Genomic DNA, 22,299 nt, shown 5'->3' on the forward strand with positions numbered 1-22,299 from the left:
CTTCCAGATATCGATGACCACCACCACCCAGTTCCGGATTATCCCAGTAGCAAAAGTAGCTACAAATGCTACGGGCCCCACACTTTCAAGGGCCCCGTGCTAAATGCTGTCAAGCTATCAATTCCGGTTCAGTGATTCTGCACTTGCTCTATTACTATAGTACTATACCGACTTCATTTTTATGAACGACTAGGTGTTTAAGGTTAGCGATTTGTCGTAATATCTGGCTGTATAGTAAGTTTAAAAAATGCAATTACTTTACTATGCGAGTAAAAAAAAAAATGTGTTTTAATATTTGTGTTATTTATTTATGGCCCCTTTATCAAATATGCTACAGGCCCCGCACTAGCTTAATCCGGCACTCCCACCGCCACACGACTTCCGTGACAAAAAATAGTAGTCTTACCTTTTATCGCCAGGCAGAGTCGCAGATCCCCAATTTTCTTGTCTGAAAACCTTGTTTAAGATCTGACCAACTCCCACCCACAGGAAGCCATCCGGAATGTTATCATTTGCCAGTGAACGCATTGCCATTAATATTGAACGCTTGCATCGACATTAGCCATAACCGCAACGGTAACAAGAGCAGACTGGCAGACCCCATGGAACGACGAGTTACGCAAGCGGGTTTTTGTTTTGTGTCGTTTCTGGCTGTTTACAGTGAAGATATATGGACACACTCGGAAATCCAATTGTATGACCCAATTTCTCATCGCACAATTCCCTGAAAGTGCCACGGGACACCTTTTTTTTTAAAAATGTGATCGGGGGAAGCCTCCAATCTGAAGGATCATTGCTTCACCTCCCTCCACCCCTACATCCCTCTAATCCCATTCCCAGCTCCTTAGCAGATGGGAAGGCAATTCGACCAATCGTAGGCGTGGTCTGGTCTGTGTATAATGTACACAGACAAAGATCTCCCACCCCCCGTCTAGCCTGAACAGACGGTTGGGGCAAGTGCTATTAGCGAGCAGCACCGATGAAGGCCGGGTCGACACGTGAGGGGGTGGGTGGTCAGCACCACGCCCGGCCGCCTTTGTCTCCCCAGTGGCGGCATTTACACATCGCACCAGGTACTCATTTGAAGCTGAGTAGACTTTGGGGCGCCCAGAACCAAATTCAGATAATCGCCAATGGTGTTGGCAGTGAGCGGGAATCTAACTCGGGTCGGTACAAAGACAAAGATCCCCCGTGTAGCCTTAATAGACTACTGGGGCAAGTTGCTGTTAGCGAGCACCTATGAAGGCCGGCACGGCACACGAGGGGCGGGGAGGGGTAGGTGACCAGCACCGCACATACGCATGCACGCGTATGCACAGCAGCAGCTCTGCTGCCTCCAACAGCTGTACATTCTTGACTTAAAGCTTTCGTCTCTGCAGGAATTCATATTCTTTGGGTCTTACGGTAAAGTCACGTAGATAGGTTCTTTATAAGCCGCGTAAATAGGTTATTTGATAGGTTTTTTTAATCTATCTACGTTACTTTACCGAACCTATCTACGTGACTTTAGCGAAAGACCCAAAGAAGCTGTACATTCATTGCACAAATGAGTGGTGGGCTGAACTTTCCTAGACACCTCCCACTGAGAACATGAAACACACCCCCTGACTTGACACGCATATGCACCCCCCCCTCCTCCCCATCTAAGGAATGATTTATTCCAGAAGCAGTCGCGCAGAGTCACAGTCAACTCCATGCGGTTGAGCAAGCCTGCCGGAGCACCCTTTACAAGAGAAAGTGGATGGGCCGAGCTTGCCACTCTCTCTAGCAGAAGCCATCTGACTTGCATTATCTGTGCCAGACACACGAGGCTGAGTGACCCAGTCTCCAAACACACACACATCGCACATCCTCTCTGTAACCCATATCCCTCCCACCCCAATCCCCGAGCCTTCCTCTAAGCCCTCCCTCCCTCCTCCTCCCTCCGCCTCCTGCCAACAAACTACTCGCTCCTTTTGTGTCCACTGCCGTTGTACTGTATGTTTATTTTCCTCTCTCTCTCTCGCTCACTCACTCACTTCTCCCTGGCTTTCTCTCTCTAAGTGTAACTGTGGCACAGGTCGGGCGGCGGAGAGGGGGGGGGGAGAGTCGGGTGACCCAAGTTTGTATCCGCTGGGAGATGCAGATGCTGGACTTTTGCAGCAGCAGCAGCAGCAGGGAGATCATGACACCAAACTTTAAAACAAAGGAAGGACTGCGCCGGACGAGGGGGAGATAAGAGGCATCCACCCCACCCACCGCCGCACGCTGGAAGCTCACAGCAGCGTCGCGCACGGGATAGTCGCTGCTTGCGAGGAGCACAACGGCTGCTGGGGGACTTGTGCTGTTTGAGTCGCGCTCTGTCCGCGTTGAGCCGCTGCGGACGCGAGAGAGGCGATGCAGTCAGAGTCCGCGGCGGCGGCGCGGAGCCTGGCGATGAACGGGCGGGAGGACGTGAGCGTCTCTGCGAAGGGAAGGCGTCGGAGGCTTGCGCTCAGGAAGGAGTGCAACGGCGGTGAGTTCCAGCCGGGAAGACACGAGACCGAGCCGCCGCGCAGTTTCGCCGGCGTGCCCTCTGTGGACGCGCGCGCGCGTGCGTTTTTACGCGTTAATTTCGGTGACCCGAGTTCGATTCCCAACACCGGTGACGATTATCTGAACCGGTGCCGGGCCTCCCCTGCGTCGACTCAGACTCAAATGAGTAGCTGGTTGCAGTGTGTACACATCGCCGCTGGGGAGACAAAGGCGGACGGGCGTGGTGCTGGCCACTCCTCGCGTGCCGTGCCGGCCTTCATAGGTGCTCGCTAACAGTACTTGCCCGTAACAGTCGGCTAATTCAATACGGGGGACCTTTGTCTTTGTTTGTATACGTGTGGGGGAACTGTAGTTGTCGTGGTTAGCATGCGCTGATAGGAACCCCAGTGATCTGAGTTCGATTCCTGCTGATAAGTCGTCATCAGCGGTGAATATCCGAATTGGTCGTGGGCCATACCGAGGTCAACTCAGCCCTAAATGAGTACCTGGTATGGCGTGTAAACAGGTCTTTGGGGGTTGAGGCTGTCCACGCAGCCCATGCATGTTGTGTGCTGACCTTCAGTGGTTGCTCGCTAATGGCACTTGCCCCCAACAACCTGAAGAGGCTTTGTGGGCGATAAGAATCGTTGTATATACACGCGTGAAGCTGCGGAACCTTTGTCGTGTTCGTAGCTTTGTTTTCGCTTGGCATTTTTGGTTCGAGAGCAAGGGGCTCACAAGTGGACGAATTGTGAGTTTAAATCCTGGTTTTGGGGCAGATCGATCCAGATCACCACCGGAGATCGATTCCGGATTCAATAATAATAAAATATTGAGCAACACTTTACAAGTTGGGGGTGGGTGACTCTCAATGTCCATGACTGGTCGCCACCATAGGAATCGGGGGGATTTTCACCACTGGCTTAGGGCCAGATACGAACCTCGCTCCGAGCCTGGTTTGAGCAGGTGAGACACTGTGCATTGTTTCCATGATCTGTGTGTAAATGTTGTTTGCTGCGAACTGCCACCACTCACGCCCGCTGTGCTCACGAGCTCTCTCTCTCTCTACCCCTGTAAGCCGCTTGCTCAGCGCGTGTCTTTACGGTTCCTATTTATGTAGATACATGCAAATATCTTTACATATGCAAATTGTGTTGTTATACTGCACGTGAAGTGAGCGTGTATTGCCCATCAATAGCCATTAATATGAATGCACAAACAGACTCTGCATCCGAAGTCATAAATATGCTAATATCACACAAGCACGAGATAAATGTACCCACAAGCGCATATAGAGAACACAACGATCCGTACAGACCCCTGCGCTGTTAGCGAACACCTATTATTGCCGACACGATTTGAGTTCAACATTAATGCAAACATGAGCGAGGGGGTGGGTGGGGGTGGTGGTGTGGCCAGCACCATTTCCTTGCCACCTTTGGTTCTCTCCAGGTCCGCTGCTTTACACACCGCACGAGTGTCTCGTTTAAGACTGAGTGGATGGATCGCACTTGAGGTTTCAGGACACGTTGCGATATCACCGGTCACCGACGTTTGGAATTGAACTCCAGTTTATCTCTGCGTTCGTAGGACATTGCGTGAAGCAGCTGCGGCACCACCGCTCCCCAGATCCACACACAAAAGACACAGCTGCACACGTTCCCCCTACTTCAAATCCGGTCCTTAATTCTGGGCTTATATTCATCCCAGCTTTTGCTTTTGTGCGCCACCAATGAATGGAAATGGATAAGAAAATTCGAGTGCGTTATAGCATCTGCAGAATCCTACAAACACGCATATCGCCCCGTAGAGCCTTAACAGACTTTTAGAGCAAGTGCGGTTAGTGAGCACCCATGAAGGCCGGAACGGCACACGAGGTGAGTGGGTGGCTGGCCCCACGCCTCACCGCTTTTGTCTCTCGAGTGGCGATGTGTAACACGCCGCACTAAGTACTCATTTGAGGTCGAGTCGACCTAGGGGACGCCCAGGACCGTTTCAGATATTGGTCACCGGTGTCGGCCGCGAGCGGGAATCGAACTCGGGTCGCCGGGTTCGAAGCGCAGCGCGCTAACCGCTGCACTGTCGCTCACACACACAGAAACACACAGACACACACGATCATTATATGGCTCTTACAACGGGCCTCATTAATCGCAGCTTGAGCTTTGCTTGCCGTGTTGTGCGACCACTGAAGACTTCAACGTTACGAGGGCAGCAGAGCTTTCACTTTGCTCGGGGCTTGTTGTGCCGTCGCATGAGCTCACTTGCCCTGTGGCCGGGCTTCTTCACACGAGGTCCCTTGTCTCTGGGAACTCTGCGTCCCGCCGGCACAAGCCTCGCCACTGTGTCGTGCCACTTGCACAGACCGCTGCTCACAACACTCGGCAGACAATTGCGCGTTGACACACGGGCACATGCACATACAGCACGCGCGGGTCACTCCGGTATGTTATTGTTTGTTTGTTCCCATTACACATTTAGAAACATGCGTTTGGATTATTGCGATCATTTTGCTGCTGTGACTGTCCACGTGATGAGCCACTTCGTTGACCTATCATTTGTGGCCAGGTCGCTTCTGCAAAATGAGCCGCACAGCTCAGTGGGCCTTACCTGGTTAGTTAAAGCGTGGATGAGTTGTATTTACACTATGAGACCTCCTTTACCAGTGGCAAAATATAGTAGTAGGTTTTTACCCTTTCAACTGGTACAAAAACTGACACCTTTATACAAGGCATCATGTTTGCAATAACCACAACACAAGCAGTCAAATGCATTTTGACTGCTTATGTTGCACCAGTGTGTTGTACCAGTTGAAAGGGTAAAAACCTACTACTATGAGTTGTATTTGTTTGTTGTTTAGTTTCCTATACTTTGCACTCCTATCGTGTTTTGTATTATTCTTGTAACCTTCTGACCTGCCCCGAATGGACATCTTTGAGAAAAAAGAACTACTGTATGAAGCTCATCTGGCTCGTCCTGCAGTATAAATAAATATTGTGCTTCTGACGAGAGAATGGATGTGGTCACGCCGAGGCTGCCTGCAAGTCTGTCTGTCCCTTGCGAAAGAGGATAATGATCCTCAATCGGATTTCACCTGGTTTAATAGTGCAGATTGGTTCATCACGTTGCTCATCTTTTACAACACAACTACCAAAGAACCACGCGCGCTGCCTCTTGCACGAGTCCAAACAACTTATGGGATCAAGATTAGCCTCCAGTATATGTTTAGTCTTACCCTGTAGACGATTTAGGTGCGACGTGCCCAGCGTGCACACCCGCCCACCTTTGTCTCCCCGACGCGTATGTTTGTGGACACAGCAGGAGGTCATTATTTAATGTTGAGTGTAGCAGTTACAAATAAAGACAAAGACCCCCCGTATAGCCTTAACAGAATGATGGGACAAATGCTGTTAGCGAGCACCTATGAAGGACGGCACAGCACACGAGGGGATGGGTGGCCAGCACCACGCCTGACCGCTTTTGTCTCCCCAGTGGCGATGTTTACACATCGCACCAGGTACTAATTTGAGGCTGAGTCAACCTAGGGGAGGCCCAGAACCAGTTCAGATAATCATTACTGGTGCTGGCCGTGAGCGGGAATCGAACTCGGGTGGTTCGGCTTCGTACCGCAGCGCGCTAACCGCTACACTACCATGCACACAGGCACGGATGAAGCAAGCGTGCACACACAAAGCACAATTGAATTAAACAGGATGCAGCGATGGGAGGGATGCCACCTTTCCAACAGCCCAATCCCCCAAGACGTATTCTCAGCCAGCCTAAGTCTCTCAAAACTGTAATACAGTTCGACTCAATACCGCTGACCAGGTCTCGGTATGAGTCAATAACTGCCACCCGAAACACAGATGCCAATTCCCGGAGAGGTGGGTTAAATTCCCACCTCGGATGCCTTGCTGTGTGGAGTGTGTACGTCCACCCATGCAGATCAAGGGGAGGATGCAAAAATGTCCAGCGGTTTAATCTGGTTTCCTCCCAAATAGCTGAACAAATCAAGAACATACGACGTCATTGGTGTTTACCAACAGTCCGAATACTGACAAACATGACCTGCATATTAATGAATTGGGATGACAGAGCAGCAACATCGCCCCCTACTGGGAAAACAAAAAGCTTGACAGGACCCCCCTGAAAAAATGAGTCTTGAGTCCCAGTGTGACTTTTCCTGACTAAACAAGTATTTTATTTCATATATATTTATTGAGAGGTTCAAGAGATGATCCGATATGATGTGCCACTGGTTTTCTCTGTGGATGAGAAGTGAACCTAAAGCACATGTTAAGCAGTGCGTCAACAACTCCGCAACGATTCCCACTCACCCCTGACACAAATACAAAGATGCCCCGTGTAGCCTTTAGCATGCTCTAGGGGTAAGTGCTGTTCGTGAACACGTATGAATGCTGGCACGGCACACGAGGGGGGGTGGTGGATGGCCAGCACCACGCCCAGCCGCTTTTGTCTCCCCAGTGCTCATCGGAGGTGCGGTGCTGATGCTTACACACAGTCCCCGTGTAGTGATTTACTGCTGAGTCGACCTAGGGGAGGCCCAGGGCCGTTTAAATAAACTGTTGTTGGTCTCGTTAGTTGCACAGGGCGATATTCAACGACGCCACCGCTCCCAACTGAGGGAGGCACGCACGTGCCCCGGACACGTACACATCCACATTGTTTATAGATTTGCATAAGCATTGTGCGTCCTGCACTCATAAACACCCTGTGTTTATGAGGGCAAGACTTGATGTTTAGAAATGCTCGAAGTTCGGCTCAGCATGCGGATGTGTGTGAGTGTACACGTGCATATACGCACGCTCTGAATTGTACAAAGTCTAGCGCTGTGTGGCAAAGACAAAGACCCCCCCGAGTGGCGATGTGAGCACACCGCACCGGGTACTCATTTGAGGCTGAGTCGACATGGGGGTGGCCCAGGACCGGTTCAGATAATCGTCACTGGTGTTAGCCGTGAGCACAGACACACACACAGACACACGCACAGACACGCACACAGACACACACGCGCACAGACACGCGCACAGACACGCACACAGACACACACACGCACAGACACACGCACAGACACACACACAGACACACGCACACGTGGTACTCTTCTTTCGGATGGCTGATGTAGATTCAGAGAAACAACTACGATAATCAGAGTAACACATGACACGTGGTCATAAGAACGAGGGCTCTATTACAAAATCACTTTCAGAGCAGCAAAATAAAGCATGCTCATAGGTTAGCTCCCAATTATGTAAAAAAAAAGTTTGCAGCCAGAGTTATAGCTTCTAAACTTGGACCTAATTCCTTAGGAAGCTAATGTATTGAAGCCACGTCTTTAGAGTCATGCTGTTTAAATGATTCACGGGGCTCTGTGCGGGCCATCAGAGCTAAATCGCAGTCTGAGTGGGCTTGGCATGCTTGCGTAAGCAGCGATGAAAGAGATGACTATGAAAGAGATGATGACGATCAGGTTTCATCATCCGATATATGATGAAATGCCATTACAGTATACTGCGTAATCTATTCGATGCTCATTCGATCCGTGCACTCGGCAGAATTCAAACTCACTCTTGCTCAAAGTCCAGGGAAGGTGTATTTCTCATGGCGGGCGTGGGATGAACCCTTATCAAGCAAGCGGCGCTGCCTTGCTACGTGTGTGCCTTGGCTGCTTGTCAGGCCGTGGTACTCGCAGTACAACGTGTCTACGGCTCGCGGAGTACGTGCGTAACGTAACCACGAGGGTGGCGCGTGTCGCAGGATGTTTCGTTACGAATGCTCGCATCTGATACGTTTATTTGCGTGTCTTTCAGCACTCATCTTTAGCATATATATCTGTGTCTATAAATGTGTAGCGGTTAGCGCGCTGTGCTGCAAACCTGGCGACACGTGTCCGATTCCCGCTCACGGCGAATACCAGTCACGATTGTCTGAACCGGTCCTGGGCCTCCCCTAGGTCGACACAGCCTCAAATAAGTACATGGTGCGGTGTGTAGAAGCATCGTCGCTAGGGAGACAAAGGCAGCCGGGTGTCATGCTGGCTACCCACCCCCTCGTTTGCTGTGCCGGCCTACATAGGTGCCCGCTCGCAGCACTTGCCCCAACAGTCTGTTCAGGCTATACGGAGCGTCTTTGTCTTTGTATATTTCTGTTAACATATATCCACGTATTGCTCGCACGTGTTTATTCACAACATCCGGCAAGGTGACACTGTGGTCAGAGCACTTGACCCAGAGTTGGAAGGTTTTGCGAGTTCAAATACCGTTTGGGGATGAGTGTGTGTTCAACCCCCGTGATCTCTCCGGCGTCAATGAAATGGGTTTGCATTTGTGTGCGGGATGTCAACAGTGGTTGGTTATCATTTGGATATACGGGCACCCACCATAGGAATGGGGAATTTCCACCATTGTCACCGAATGGAGACGAATGGCCACCCCAAAGACATGTCTCTCCACGAAGGGCAATTGTCTCAGCTCAGCGCAGGAGTGTGCGGCCCTGGTAATTGTCTGCATATGGACATTGCGGGTAATTCGGTAATTGCTGGTCACGTTTCAAATGTTTCCTAAAGCCCTGCATGCAGTGGCCTGTACACACGAGCCATTATCTCGCTATTTACAGCCAGGCAAATGAGCAGACTTTTATAATGTCTCTCCCCACCCGTCATCCCCCCCATCCCCCCCAGCATGCACCCAGTCCATTACCTCGAGGCCATAGTTGAATTAAAACCCGAGAACCCCGACTGTGTCCAGATGGGAGTGGGAGAAATGGCACCGCGGGATTTGTGATATTGGAACGGAAGATGTTTCAACAGCGCATCGTGTTATTTAGCAAACCGTACCTGCCTCTCGCAGGACACGGGCGATGACATTGGGAAGTTACATCAAACCGAGCGGATGAGTGGAAGGATGCCAATAAGAGTTGCACGATCAATCATTAATTTGTGACGTCATGTTAATTGGGTACGAAAGAAACCATTGAATTGGCCGGGTGGCTCAGAGGTGGAGCGAGTGCCTCCGTTTTGGAAGGTTGCAAGTTAAAATCATCATCCACTGGTGTCCATAAAATAGTACCACTTTGTAGAGAAGTCAATAGTCATTGTCCTTTGGATAAACTCGGACCCCGCCATAGGAATGTGTAATTTCCATAACAAACAGGGGATTCATTCCTCAATGCTCAAGTGAGAAATGTTCACGTTGACTTTTTCTTTACATTAGCACAGAATACGAAAACACTATAAATGCATCTTAATTTACAGTCAACCTACTAAATTCAGGACGCAACCACCTACAGGGCCTGTAGACGGGAGTATGGCAAATCTAGAATTAAAGGTTGTGGATAGACTATCGTGTTTATATAACAGGCGTTTGAGAGTTGTATCCCTTTTGCATGTGTTGATTTTTTTTCTCATGGTAGTTTTACGGGAGGGAGGAAGAGTTACTTCATCCCTCCCGTAAAAATAAATCAGATTTGACCAAACAAAAGCACAAGTGACCACTTCAAAGAAAACTCACCTGAACAAAAAAAAGCCTTTGAAATTCAGCGAGGCGTTTCTGTGTTAGGGAATAATTATCAACATAGACACACGGGGGCTTAACGGTCTATGGGTTCCTTAATTATACTTTCCTGTGGGGTTTAGTGCACTCTTCTAAGTACTATGAAGCATGAAACCCGAGTTGGTTTCCAGACCGTGGCGAACGCGAGCGGGGAGTGACATCGGAACTGGTTTTGGGTTTCCCCTTCCCACTCACCAAGTCGCAGTCACCAGGATGATGATGTATGGTCAATTTTAGCAGGTAAGGCCCACTGAACTATTTAGCATCTTTCGATTTAAAGCTTTTGTGACTGCATGGATTCATATTCTTTGTTGTTTTGGTAAAGTCACGTAGAAGGGAAATAAAAAAAAAAACATAATAAGATAAAATTCTCACGACGTTTCGGCCACAACACAAGCAGCCATCCTCAGGTGAAGAACAGGGCTGTCGGAAAGACAGCGTCCTAATGAGTCATCTTTCTGACAGCCCTGTTCTTCACCTGAGGACGGCTGTTTGCGTTGTGGCCAAAACGTCGTGAGAATTTGATCTTATTACGTTTAATTTTTATTAATTTATTATTTCCCTTCTATGTGACTTTACCAAAATAAGCAAGAATATTTAGCATCTATTTCAGAAGTGACCTGGCCAAAAAATGATAGTTCAACTAAGTGGCTTATCATGCGGAAATGTCCTGCAGCAAAATAATCTAAACACGCGTTGATTCTAAATGTGGAGGGAAAAACCGGAGGACCCGGAAAAAATCCACGCGACCACGGGGAGAGAGACACGCAAAGTCCAGATGTATATGCATCAGAGTCGGGATTGAACCCACGACCTCCTGCATACGATACAGACACACGGGGGCATAAAGGTCTTTGGCTTCCTTAATTTTCATTTCCTGTGGGGTTAGTGCACTGTGCTATGTAGCATGAAGCAGGCGAGCCGAGTTCGATTCCCGACCGTGGCTAACATGAGTGGTGAGTGACATCGGAACTGGTTTTGATCACCAAGCCACACTAACCAGGGTGATAAAGTATGGCCAATTTTAGCAGGTAAGACCTACTGAGCTATACAGCTCTTTTTCAGAAGCGACCTGGCCACAAACGATAGCTCAACGATCTGCACGACCAACAGGACGCGGGGAGGCGTTCATCCGTCTGTGGCTTTACAAAGGAAGTGATTTAGCGTGATTAATACGGCTTTATAATAACCCATCGGTGAACCAAGTGTGGCATACAACACACGGATTTCTTGCCAGTCTGTCATGCTGCCATCCTATCATCCTTCCAGGCCAGTAAATCAAGTACCACTTTGTGGGTGCAGTAAACAGTGGTTGTCTTACACATCGACTCCTCTACTTACGAACAATCGACTCACGAACTTTCAGAGATAAGAACAAATCTGTCCATATGTCCAGTTGCCTATTCGGACCAAGAGACGTAAGTTCAGCCGTGGCGCAATAGATGTCGGTGGTAGCATCTACCAGTGGCATCTACATCTACAGGAGATAATACAACTTTTAAAGCCACGCCGTGCAACACGTTTACAATCGACAGGAGTAAAGTTGGACTTACGAACAAATCGACTTACGAACACACATCTGGAACCTAACTCGTTCGTAAGTAGAGGAGTCCCTACACATCAACCGGCCCTTGCCATGGGAATGTATAATTTCCACCACTGACTCGGAGCTGAACGGATAAATGTCCTCCCCCCCCACCACCATAACTTTTTTGAAGGCGCGTTGACTTTTAATAAGCGTGTGGCGATGTGTGATTACTCGCAACGACACTCGCCCGTGGGGACGAGTGGAGTCGTCCCACCACTCGTCGCTGGAGAGGTTCTTCTGCAAAAAAATAATTATCGTTCTAAAAAAAGTGTTTGCGATGTTCACCGATGTTACGACTGTACCGTGACATGCAAGTTCACACCATCAGCAAAGCCTTCGTATGAATACAAAAACAAGGAAAGGAGCACGCTGCGTAAAAGGACGTCGTGAATGCATCCTGCAAATGGGGTTTTGTAATTGGTATTATTATTATTATTGCCTCCAAATGGCTCACCAAGTGTACAGTTGTGCCCTCTGGAAGAACGCCAACTACGTTCCACTGCTCACTTCATACTCAGGCCCTTTGTCAGCCCCGACGACGCTTGCATCGTGCTGCATTGTGGCTTTGCTTCAAACATTCCGCTATTAAAAACACAAGAAAGCAAACAAATGAATCACTAGCGAGGACCTTTTTTTTTTGTCCGCGACAGTCCAGAAACTCCCCGCCGCTGGCTTTTCCGAATGTTGACTCAAAGGAAACAACAAACGTTTCCCAAACTTTTTTTGTAACTTTCTTTTGTTTCAAGAAAAACCTCAACGTCTTGCTCTCTTCTTCCTGCCCTTCTAGGCCGACGATGCAACAGTCAAGTTATTGTTCAAGCTCCCGTGACACGAATTGGGGTTGGGGGGGGGGGTGGAGGCGAGGGGGGGGTGTAGAGAAAACCGCACCGCTCTGCCTGAAAGTGTTTTTTGGCCGACACTGTACCCGCATTGGTGCTTGAGCGGGGGGGGGGGTTGGATGGGAAAACGAACAAGAGCCAAGCTATTCTTGAACCTGCCCGAATCATTTGAAATAAACTCCGACCGCCCAATGCGCTTTCTTGCATTGTTTGCACACTTGGATGCATCGAACACAATCAGCCGTGCGCGTGTCACTTTGCTCTGCCGTCTGATTCTGTCTCTCTCTCTCTCTGTCTCTCACTCCGCTAACTCTCACGCTTCATGAACAGGCGCGGCTGTGGACACGCCTTGCTCACGAGGGAAACGACCCCATCGATGGCAAGGAGTGAACTCAGACGGCGCAAAAACTAAAGAGACACAGAGGGGGCACTAACCGGTAACCTTCGGTAAACCAAGCGATGTTTGTTTAACACGAAGGAGATTTTCGCGACCAATATCATCCACAACAGAGGTTTTTTTGGGTTCGATCGCGTAAATATATGAATGTGTCGTTAAAACCCGCCACCACCCGACACAGCCAACTAGTAAGGGTTGTCACGTAAACAGAACGTGCCAATTCCTTACTAGTACAGCACATAGCTAGTTGTAATTATTGACGAAACGTACTCAGATTGTAAATGTTGTGGCTTGGCTCTCCAACACACCGGTTATTGCTGTACTAGTGACGAATTGGCCACGTTCTGTTGACGTGACAACCGTTACTAGTTGACTGTGTCGGGTCGTGGCGGGTTTAACTACACATTTATATATTGACGCGATCTAACCCCAAAAAAAACTCTATTGTGGACAAGCGGTGTTTGTTTGGCACATCCAACTCTGCTGATGGGCCTCAAAAGGACAAAAATCGTTCCACGCCATTGCGTGTTCAAACGCACCAATGCCGCTGCTTTCAACGTAAAGACTTGCGGGGCAATTACTGCGGAGCCCCCCCCTCCCCCCACCCCCGTGCGGCCGAGTGACATTTTATTTTGCATGGCTGAATATGGAAGTGAAAGCGATTGATTTAATTTATTTCGGCAAAGTGGCTCCGCGCTCCTCCGCTCGAGTTGGCCAACTGCCAAGGCGAGGTTCACGCCTCGAGGTTGAATTCGAGACAACAATGTCACGGCGAGCTTCGGGACGTCTGCCGATCCGCTGTGACAGGCAGGCGAGCCGAGTTCGATTCCCGCTGCTCACGGCCAGTGTCCATAGCGAACAATATGAACCGGTCCTGGGCCTCCTCTGAGTCGACTCGGCCTTAAATGAGAACCTTGGCACGGTGTGTAAACATCAGCACTGGGGAGACAAAGGTGGCCAGGTCTGGTGCCGGTTACACACCTCCCCTGGCTTGTGTACCGTGCCGGCCTTAATAGGTGCTCGCTGACAGCGCTTGCCCTCCGCCAGTGTGTTAAAGGCTATATATGGGGGATATTTTTCTGTGTTTGTCGTACAACGAGCTCACACGCTCGGCAGGATCCCCCAGCATGCAACCCTGCACTGTTCTCCAGGGGAAGGCCGGCCAATCCCATCGCTCGCAACAACGAAAAAATCACGGCTGTTTTCTTAACACTCGGGACCTGTCAAACACAAATGTCAAGCCTCGGCTTGTCGAAGAGGCCAACCCATTTTGTGTTACCTTAAGGGGACTCGGTCGTGCGCCTCGGTCCAATAGAAACAGCGCAAGTGAAATAACTCGAATGCACTCGGAGTAATGACTGTGAGAGTCATTGCCGGTTACTATGGCACATCGGGGGTACAAGGGAAATGAAATCAGAACACTGCTCTGTTTTGTACACATATATAATTAGATCACTTAAGGCTGTCAGCCTATATGCTTTGCAGACCGTTATTTTCAAGCAGAATTTCGTTTGAGCCAAGCAAACTCTGGACCCGAGTCTAGGCTGTTTCAACAAATGTGGCCGGATTGCCAGACGGTGTTGACGTGCACACTCCATGTACAAATGCCGCTGGAAAATCTCGGCCCGCGAAGGCAATAGTCTGACGCACCGATATAGATCTGTTCTAGATTTGAAGCTTTCGTGACTGCAAGGATTCATATTCTTAGGTTTTTTCGGTAAAGTCACGTAGGTAAAAAATTTAAATTAATAAAAGTAAAATTAAATTAAAATCACGACGTTTCAGAGGCAACACAAGCTTCCGTCTTCAGGTGGAACCGTCACAGCACGATAGCTTTATCAAGTGAGAGAGATTCCAAGAAACAGTATTTGTATATATACTGGTTGAGGGTGGGAGGAGCCAAGGTAGGCCCTGGATATTATTTTTGTGAGGTTCGGTGCGGCTGAAGCACGCTGTTAGGAATGAGCCTTTGTTGTGTAAACTAGGTGCGGATGATCTGTGTTATACGTGGACACGCAGATTGGAGTCCTGCTTATGCATTTTCTTGAATAAATAAAAGCAAGTTAGTTCCAATGAGGCACGCCATTTAGTTTATCTCCGGATTCTTAGACGAATTATTTCGTGTTCGTGCTTACCACATTTCCATCCGAGAAGACGGCACAGTGGTGTGGATTGTACTGCTTAAACAGCCTTGTGGGCAATGCGAGTGTGGTGAGTGAGTGGCTGTTAGCCATTCACAGAGAAGGCCCTTTTAAAGCCATTGTACACACCGCCTGGCCATCCCGCCAACAGCTGTTCCATTCACAACAGAAGCCCCAGTGTTTGGCACATTTGTACAAAACCATGTTTGACACTCACAGTTTCTAGACATGTCCATGTATAGAGGTGTACAATAATGAAAATTTATGTACACATGGGAAGCCTTGCCGAGTCTCACGAATCCTTTTCAGAGGGGTCCTGTCAGGGATGTTTGTTCTGATTTATTTGTTGTTGTTGGTGAACGGGATTCAAATTGGGAGAACCCTGAGAAAAGCTGCAAGTGTGATGTAAGAACACAGAAAGACACAACACGGACAGATAACGAAACCTAACCTACTTCATGTGCTACATTGCAAACTGGACATCTCTGACGAGTGACACAATCTTTAAAACCCTACACCACGGTACGTATGTACATTGAACTTCTTTCGCACCATACGTAGCCAACCGTGCTAATCTGAGATGCGGGGAAAGGACAACAAACTAAACACAAATAGCACTGTGAGTTTTCAATCGAGATTTAAAAGTGCATCAGCTCCGGTTAACTTCCTAACATCGGACGGAAGAGCATTCCAGATGGCCACAGAAGTGCACCTGCGATGACTGCAATTGTTCGACGGCTAGCCAAAAGGCGCCGCTGTGAGAATGACCGCACTTTGCGTGAAGGTTGATGCTCCTTGATGAGATCGGCAAGATATTGTGGTTCATTTGTGGCGAGCACTTTGTGTGCAGTGAGCGTGACCTTATAACCTATTCGTTCGGCAACCGGAAGCCAACGCTGCTCGGCAACCGGAAGCCAACGCTGCTCGGCGAGCACTGGACGGGCATCCAGTGCAGATACGTCGTGGTGGCGATCAAGGGACACGCTGTGGGCTTGGGAAGGAGGCCTCGCTGGAAGGGCTCCGTGGATGGTCGGTGAAACCGATGAGCGAGTGGCAGCCAAACGAAGAAAACGAAACTGAGAGGTCGTCCGTCGTCAAGATATGCTCGCTTCGAGTGGACAAAGCTCGATGGATCGCTGTGTCGCGAGGCCGTGAACGATGGCGTCGGTGGCGAGATGTTAACTACCTCGCCTGGTATGCAGGAGGTCGTAGGTTCGATCCCGACCCTGACGCCTGCTGTATATTCAGAGTTTGCGTTTCTGTCTCCCCGTGATCGTGTGGATTTTTCTATGGGTCCTTCGGTTTTTTTCCTTCCACGTTTAGGATCAACACGTGTTTAAGAGTATTTGGCTGCTATATATTTCCACATCATAAGCCACTTCGTAGAGCTATCATTTGCGACCAGGTCGCTTCTGAAAAAAATCTGTTTAGCTCAGCGGGCCTTACCTGGTAAATAACAATAATAGTCTGAGGTTTTTTTTTTTTAAACGACATAGGGAGGAGGTCTTCACTCAGCAGTGGATCGATCATGGCCGCCGGCGACGACGATGCCGACAACGTGATAATATTTTGCTTCGACGATCGGTGTAAACGCTCGCTTTACGACCGTCGGACCTCTGGAGGTGACATCGGCGCATAGCGGCAGCGTGGCTCTGAGAAAGGAGCGTTCTGTTTAGCCACGCGTTTCAATGGAGCTCTTTGATGATATGCATTAACTGAGCACAATCTAATTCGTGAGCAACAGTGTGTGGCATTCAATTCACGTTCATTGTGTGTAGTGAACTCACTGTACAGTAAGCACCTTTTATCTATATTTATTTCAGGTGGCACTGCTAGTGGTTAATTACTAATGCTTTCTTATTCGTGGGAAATAAACAACTACATGTGATTCTTGCACTGTTTTGGCCCGATATTTGCGGAAATACGAAGAAATTACTGCCCACTCTTATCCATCAAAAATACACAAATAATAGCGTTACAGTGCTTGCTACTTATGGAAAACTATTCTGGGTGACTTGTTCATTTATATGGAATTAATGTACCACCACTTGTGCAGGGTTCCTCTTTTCTGTGACTGAAACGTGGATAATAGCTTGACATTTTGACTGCCACAACGTGGATAATAGCATGATATGTGACGCCACTTCCAGATTGCTTCTATAATCAACAAAAAAATGCAAGACAATGGGAAAAAATCTAGATGCAAATAACTGATTTTAATTTTTATAATGTATTCAGGCCGTATAGTTGCAAGTAACATGGTTGTGGACAATGGGAGTTCTTGTGCTTCGTGTGTGTAGGCCCGAGTGGCATTTAAGGACCAAAACGTGTGAATTGTAACGGTGTCGAAGTAGACTTCTTTATTGCTACAATTAAATTCACGTTATGGCAGTTCAGCGTATATGTTATGGAATAGCGTGAATATAGCTACAAACACAAATTACACAAAGATGCCCCTCTGAGCCTGATTGTCGACGCAGGTGATAGTGGCGAGTGCCTATTACTGCAAACGGAAGGTTTGGCTGGCAAAGTTTGTCCCTGAAACTGTCAAATATTTAAGTCTGAGTTAACCTGCAGGAGGCCCTAGCCAGGTTCGTATAGAACTTACTGCTGGTGTGGGTCATGGGCAGGAATCAAACCCAGGTTTTAAAGATGGTAAGACATTTTATATTGCCGTGATCACGCTATGCCCTTACTCCGTGTCGCAAACACTCATACAAATTTTGCCCATGGAATGTAATTAGATGTTCAAACGTGACGGTATTTTGACAAGCAGTAGGGAAGGAATGTATAATTTAGACAACTGGCCTTAAGGGAATCAAAATATATAACATTTAATAATAATACAAATTCTTACCACTCAACAATAACAGGGATCGCATGTGTTTGCGTACACATTGTACACTTAAATACACAAACAGTGGAAAACGTACAATGCAATAACCTTGCTTGCCTGTGGCGATGCTCAAACGCTATAGATCGGTATATATATAATTAATATGGGATGAAAAAAGTGGGAAAAGGTAAATGTCCAGCCCTGAAATTGCCTGCTCCACTCGGGAAAGTTCAATAGGGCCCCTTTAAACGGGTCTTTGGACGAATCTTCCACGCAGTTCCAAACGTTTTGGAAGACAGCCAAAGTCCCCATGCTTGACCCCACCGCTCACGACCTGCCGATAGACGACCTGCTGCACCCACGCATAGGTGGGCAGTAGCGGGAGGGAGGGGGGGGCTTTAAAAAAAGAGCTGTATAGCTAATCGGATTCCTCCTCTGTAAAGAAAGTCTTGATTCTGAAGAAAGTTGCTCCACTGTTTAAGTGGCCGTGCCGGGAGATGGAATCGAACAGGCGAGCTGTACGTATGTTGGGCTTCTTTCACTACCGTGCATAGCCAACCGTGCTAGTCGGAGGTGCGGAACCTCTAGATCGCAAGCCCAGTTCGTTAACCATTACACCGCGGTGGCAGATGCCACGCGTGGGGTACACCAGGTATATTGGACCTAAATATGGAATTTGACCCAGTGATAATGAATGTAGCGCACCGGCTTTGCATTGCATTCATCTAAAACCGAAGCTGTGCTCCACGTTTAACATAAACGTGGTGTGGCCTTCTCCAACCTTGAAACTATGAAACTATTAAAAATATATATTTTACTAGGTATCACTTGAGCTGTATAGTTAGATTTTAGAAACTAACCTGGCGACATGTGGAAATGTATAGCAGCCACGCGTGTTGTTTCTAAATGTGGAGGGAAAAACCGTAGGACCCGGAGAAAAATCCACACGACCACGGGGAGAGAGAGACATACAAACTCCAAATTTACAGCAGGCGTCAGGGTCAGGATCGATCCCACGACCTCCTCCATATCAGGCGATGTAGTTAACATCTCGCCACCTTGGAGAGAATCAGGTCGAACCACGTTTGTCTCCCCCAGTGCTACAATAAGTAGACATTTAAAGCGGTGTTGACCTCTTTTCGAGAAAAAAACATTGCCACTCGTGTGTATTCATTAGGACGAATCAATGCATCATTCCACCCCTATTGTTCTGAGTTTGGGATTGAACCCAGAAAGGAGTGGCCCTAATTGACCCACTCCTCCCCTGCCCCCCTATAACGACCTACATAGGACTGCACTAGAGGTTTGTTTCAGGTCAGCTCTTGAGGCCCAACAATGATCCACCTTATATCATTTTCGACAGCCGGAGAAGCAAATATCACAGTTTAATGTTCCCTACGTTGCTCTCTGAATAACAACAAACAACAGCGGTCGACCGCGGGTGAGACCGGGCTCCGGCCGTAATAATATCCAATTTCATCCAATTGCTCGAGGGCCCACCGGCTTGACATCACCCTGCTCGCGTGAGCGGGGAGGAGGCTAACTTTCGACCGTAAGCTGAAGAGCCGGCACGACACGTGGCCTTGAGTTCCGTTAAAATTTGTCCCTGGCCCTGACATTTGTGGTTCGTTTGCTCCCGGGCGCTTCGACACCACCGGGCAAGCTGTCGTCTCGCCCAACGTGGTGATGGCGGAAACGCCAAGTGCCACTGTTAGCGCTCGCGATGGGAGGCACACTGAACTTAAAACTTAACTTTTTTTTTTATATTTCACAAAGTAAGGCCCAACACTTGAGCTGCTTAGCTCGATTGCATAAGTTGACCTGGCCGCAAATGATAGCTGAACAAAAGTGGATTATCGTCGCTTGGAAATTTATAGCAGCCGAAATACTCGAAACGCGCGATGTCGATTCTAAATGTGTAGGAGGGAAACCGTCGGATCTGGAGAAAAATCCACACGACCACGGGGAGAGAGAGATACACGCAAACTCCAAATATACAGCAGCAGGCGTCAGAGTCGGGATCGAACCCACGACCTCCTGTGTACCAGGCGACGTAGTTAACATCCCGCCAATGTGGCGACCACAACGGCGGATGACGGTGACGCACAGAGCCTCGGTGGCAGCCGGGATCCAGAAGTGTACACCACAGACGAGCGCGCAACCAACGTCTGGAAAAACCTGATCGTGGCCAAGACAAATGCCCTTTAATGACTGCCCACCCCACTCCCAACCCCCTACCCCTCGCCCCTGGCCAAACCAGGTACAGTAGTAGAGGTGGATTTGCGCTGCTGCTGCTATGGAGAAGCCGGTCCGCACCGATGGAAACTTGACACTGCTATCCGCAGGCTTTCGCCGGGGGTGAATTCGGGGGAATTGACACTTTCCAAAGCTCGATCCTCAAAATGGAATTGGCCAAAAACCTCCCAGACAGTGCCATTTGTTTGACCAGGAGAACGACGTGAACCCATCGAGGTACTTGAAATATCCATCGCCGCTTTATTTTTGCAAAGGCGACCTTGGTGCAAGACAGACCACTGTGCAAGAGCGAGCCCTGCGCCCCTTTCTGAGTGCAGGCGATTATGGAAAAGGTTTCTCTTGATAACTGACATTAAGAAGGCGTTACAGCCTTGCGATCACGTGCTCATGCCAATGCCGTTGGAAGGGCCTCGACTCGTGGGAGATCTTTGGAAGATGCAACGTAACATAGGCTGCCACATTTTCTAGGATAACTGTCCATCAGTAGGTTTTACCTGGTAAAGTAAAACTATGTATTTGTTTGCTATTGGCTTACCTTTCCTCTACTTTGCACTCCGATCGTGTTTTCTGTTTTGTTTGTTGTTGTAACTTTGTAACCCGCCCCGACTGGACACCTGTGTCACAAAAAGCTTCACAGCTCATCGGATTCCTCCTGCAGGAAAAAATAAATATTCTGATGCTGATCCATGGGATTTTCCCTGAGTCTAGCCCCCCACAAGCAGTGTGCAGATGCAGTTACCTCTGAGCTCACGTCAATATCTGACAGGTCTATGTCAATTCAATCTTAATTTTTGAACTTTCGTGACTGCAGGAATTATTATTTGTTTCTTTCGGTTAAGTCACGTCTAAAGATAAAATAAAAAATTATTTAATTTAATTTATTATTTTATCTTTAGTCGTGACTTAACCGAAAGAAACAAATAATAAATTATTTAATTTAATTTATTATTTTATCTTTAGACGTGACTTAACCGAAAGAAACAAATAATAATCTATGTCAATTGTTTACTTGTGTTTGTTTACGTAGGCCTACAAATGCTTGTATCTGGAGGTTTCAAAGGGGGCCGAACCTGAATACGACCTAATATTTTAGATCACGGGTTCTTAACCTTTACTGCAACCTTGCACCCCTTTGGTTCTCAATCGTAAACACATGCATCGTATTCATAAATACATAAGTTTGATGAAACAAAGTCATTGTACTTACGTGCCCATGCTTAATTTTAATATTCGATTATTTAGCTTCTAACAAAAAATCTGGCCACGTCTCACAACCCCAGAAAGGGCCTCGATCCCAAGGGGGTGCAGCGTGCATCCCAGTTTAAGAACCGCTGTTTCAGATACATTTCTGGCCGCTCTTTGGGAGAGCGTGAGGCTGGAGGGCCAAGGAAAGCGTGGAAAGAGCACTAACGGTTACAAATGCTTATGCAGAGGTGGACTCCTCCTATTTGCGGGGATGCCGGACACCAAAGTCTGGGGATCTGTTTAACCACCTTGGTTATCCGTGCATGTAGTCCACTCATCTACGAGCAACGCTTGTGGACAATTGCGGATTGTAGGAGTAATCTGCAGGATGACTCCTATCCGTGGGAAATCTGCGGATAATAGGAAGCCGGCACAAGGAGTATGATGGAAAATCCGTGGAGAGTCGCTGATAATAGACACGGTGGCGCGTGGATAAGGGTTCTTGCAGATGCAACGGTTATCGTGGATAACAGGAGTCATGAGTGATAGGGTTGCGGATAATAGGGCTTTTCCTGTACGGGCATTGTACGTTCACACTTCATCACAAGCAGGAGAGCAGCTGGACAGGGCAATGAGGTCTGATTCATTTCAACACAGCGCACAATCCATCGCTGTGTCATCTAAGTGCACTCTCGAAAAGGGACACCAGCTGTTCCATTCTTGCCGAGGCCGTGACATCCCATCTGCTTGGGAACAATCTTACAAGCTGCCCTTCGTGCTCGTCAGCCTATCGGCATGCATCCTCACCGTTCTCAGAGTCGTAACACATCATTAACAGCAGTCGTGTTCTATCCACTGCTGCATGAAGGCCTTTCCACGCTGTTGCCATTAGGGCCCTGCAGAGCCATGATCCATTTCGTTCCTGTGCGTGATCCGAATTCTTGGCTTCATCTTCGCTGTGGTGGTCATGGGTTTTCCATTGACCACCATTCC

The 22,299-nt window shown here is 48.3% G+C and overlaps 1 protein-coding gene across 1 annotated transcript in view; it reads left to right on the top strand.

The window, feature by feature from the left end:
• The first annotated feature begins 1,811 nt into the window (after positions 1-1,811).
• LOC144731729 (FYVE, RhoGEF and PH domain-containing protein 3-like) overlaps positions 1,812-22,299 on the top strand; it is a 114,020-nt gene continuing 93,532 nt past the window's right edge. Inside the window, exon 1 of the mRNA XM_078612924.1 lies at positions 1,812-2,494. Within this exon, the coding sequence (XP_078469050.1) occupies positions 2,377-2,494 (118 nt within the window). The 5' untranslated portion in view covers positions 1,812-2,376. The remainder of the gene's footprint in view (positions 2,495-22,299) is intronic.

This window comes from Lampetra planeri, chromosome 40 (genome assembly GCF_965212315.1).
Source record: "Lampetra planeri chromosome 40, kcLamPlan1.2.h2, whole genome shotgun sequence".
In the NCBI taxonomy this organism is placed as follows: Eukaryota; Metazoa; Chordata; class Hyperoartia; order Petromyzontiformes; family Petromyzontidae; genus Lampetra; species Lampetra planeri.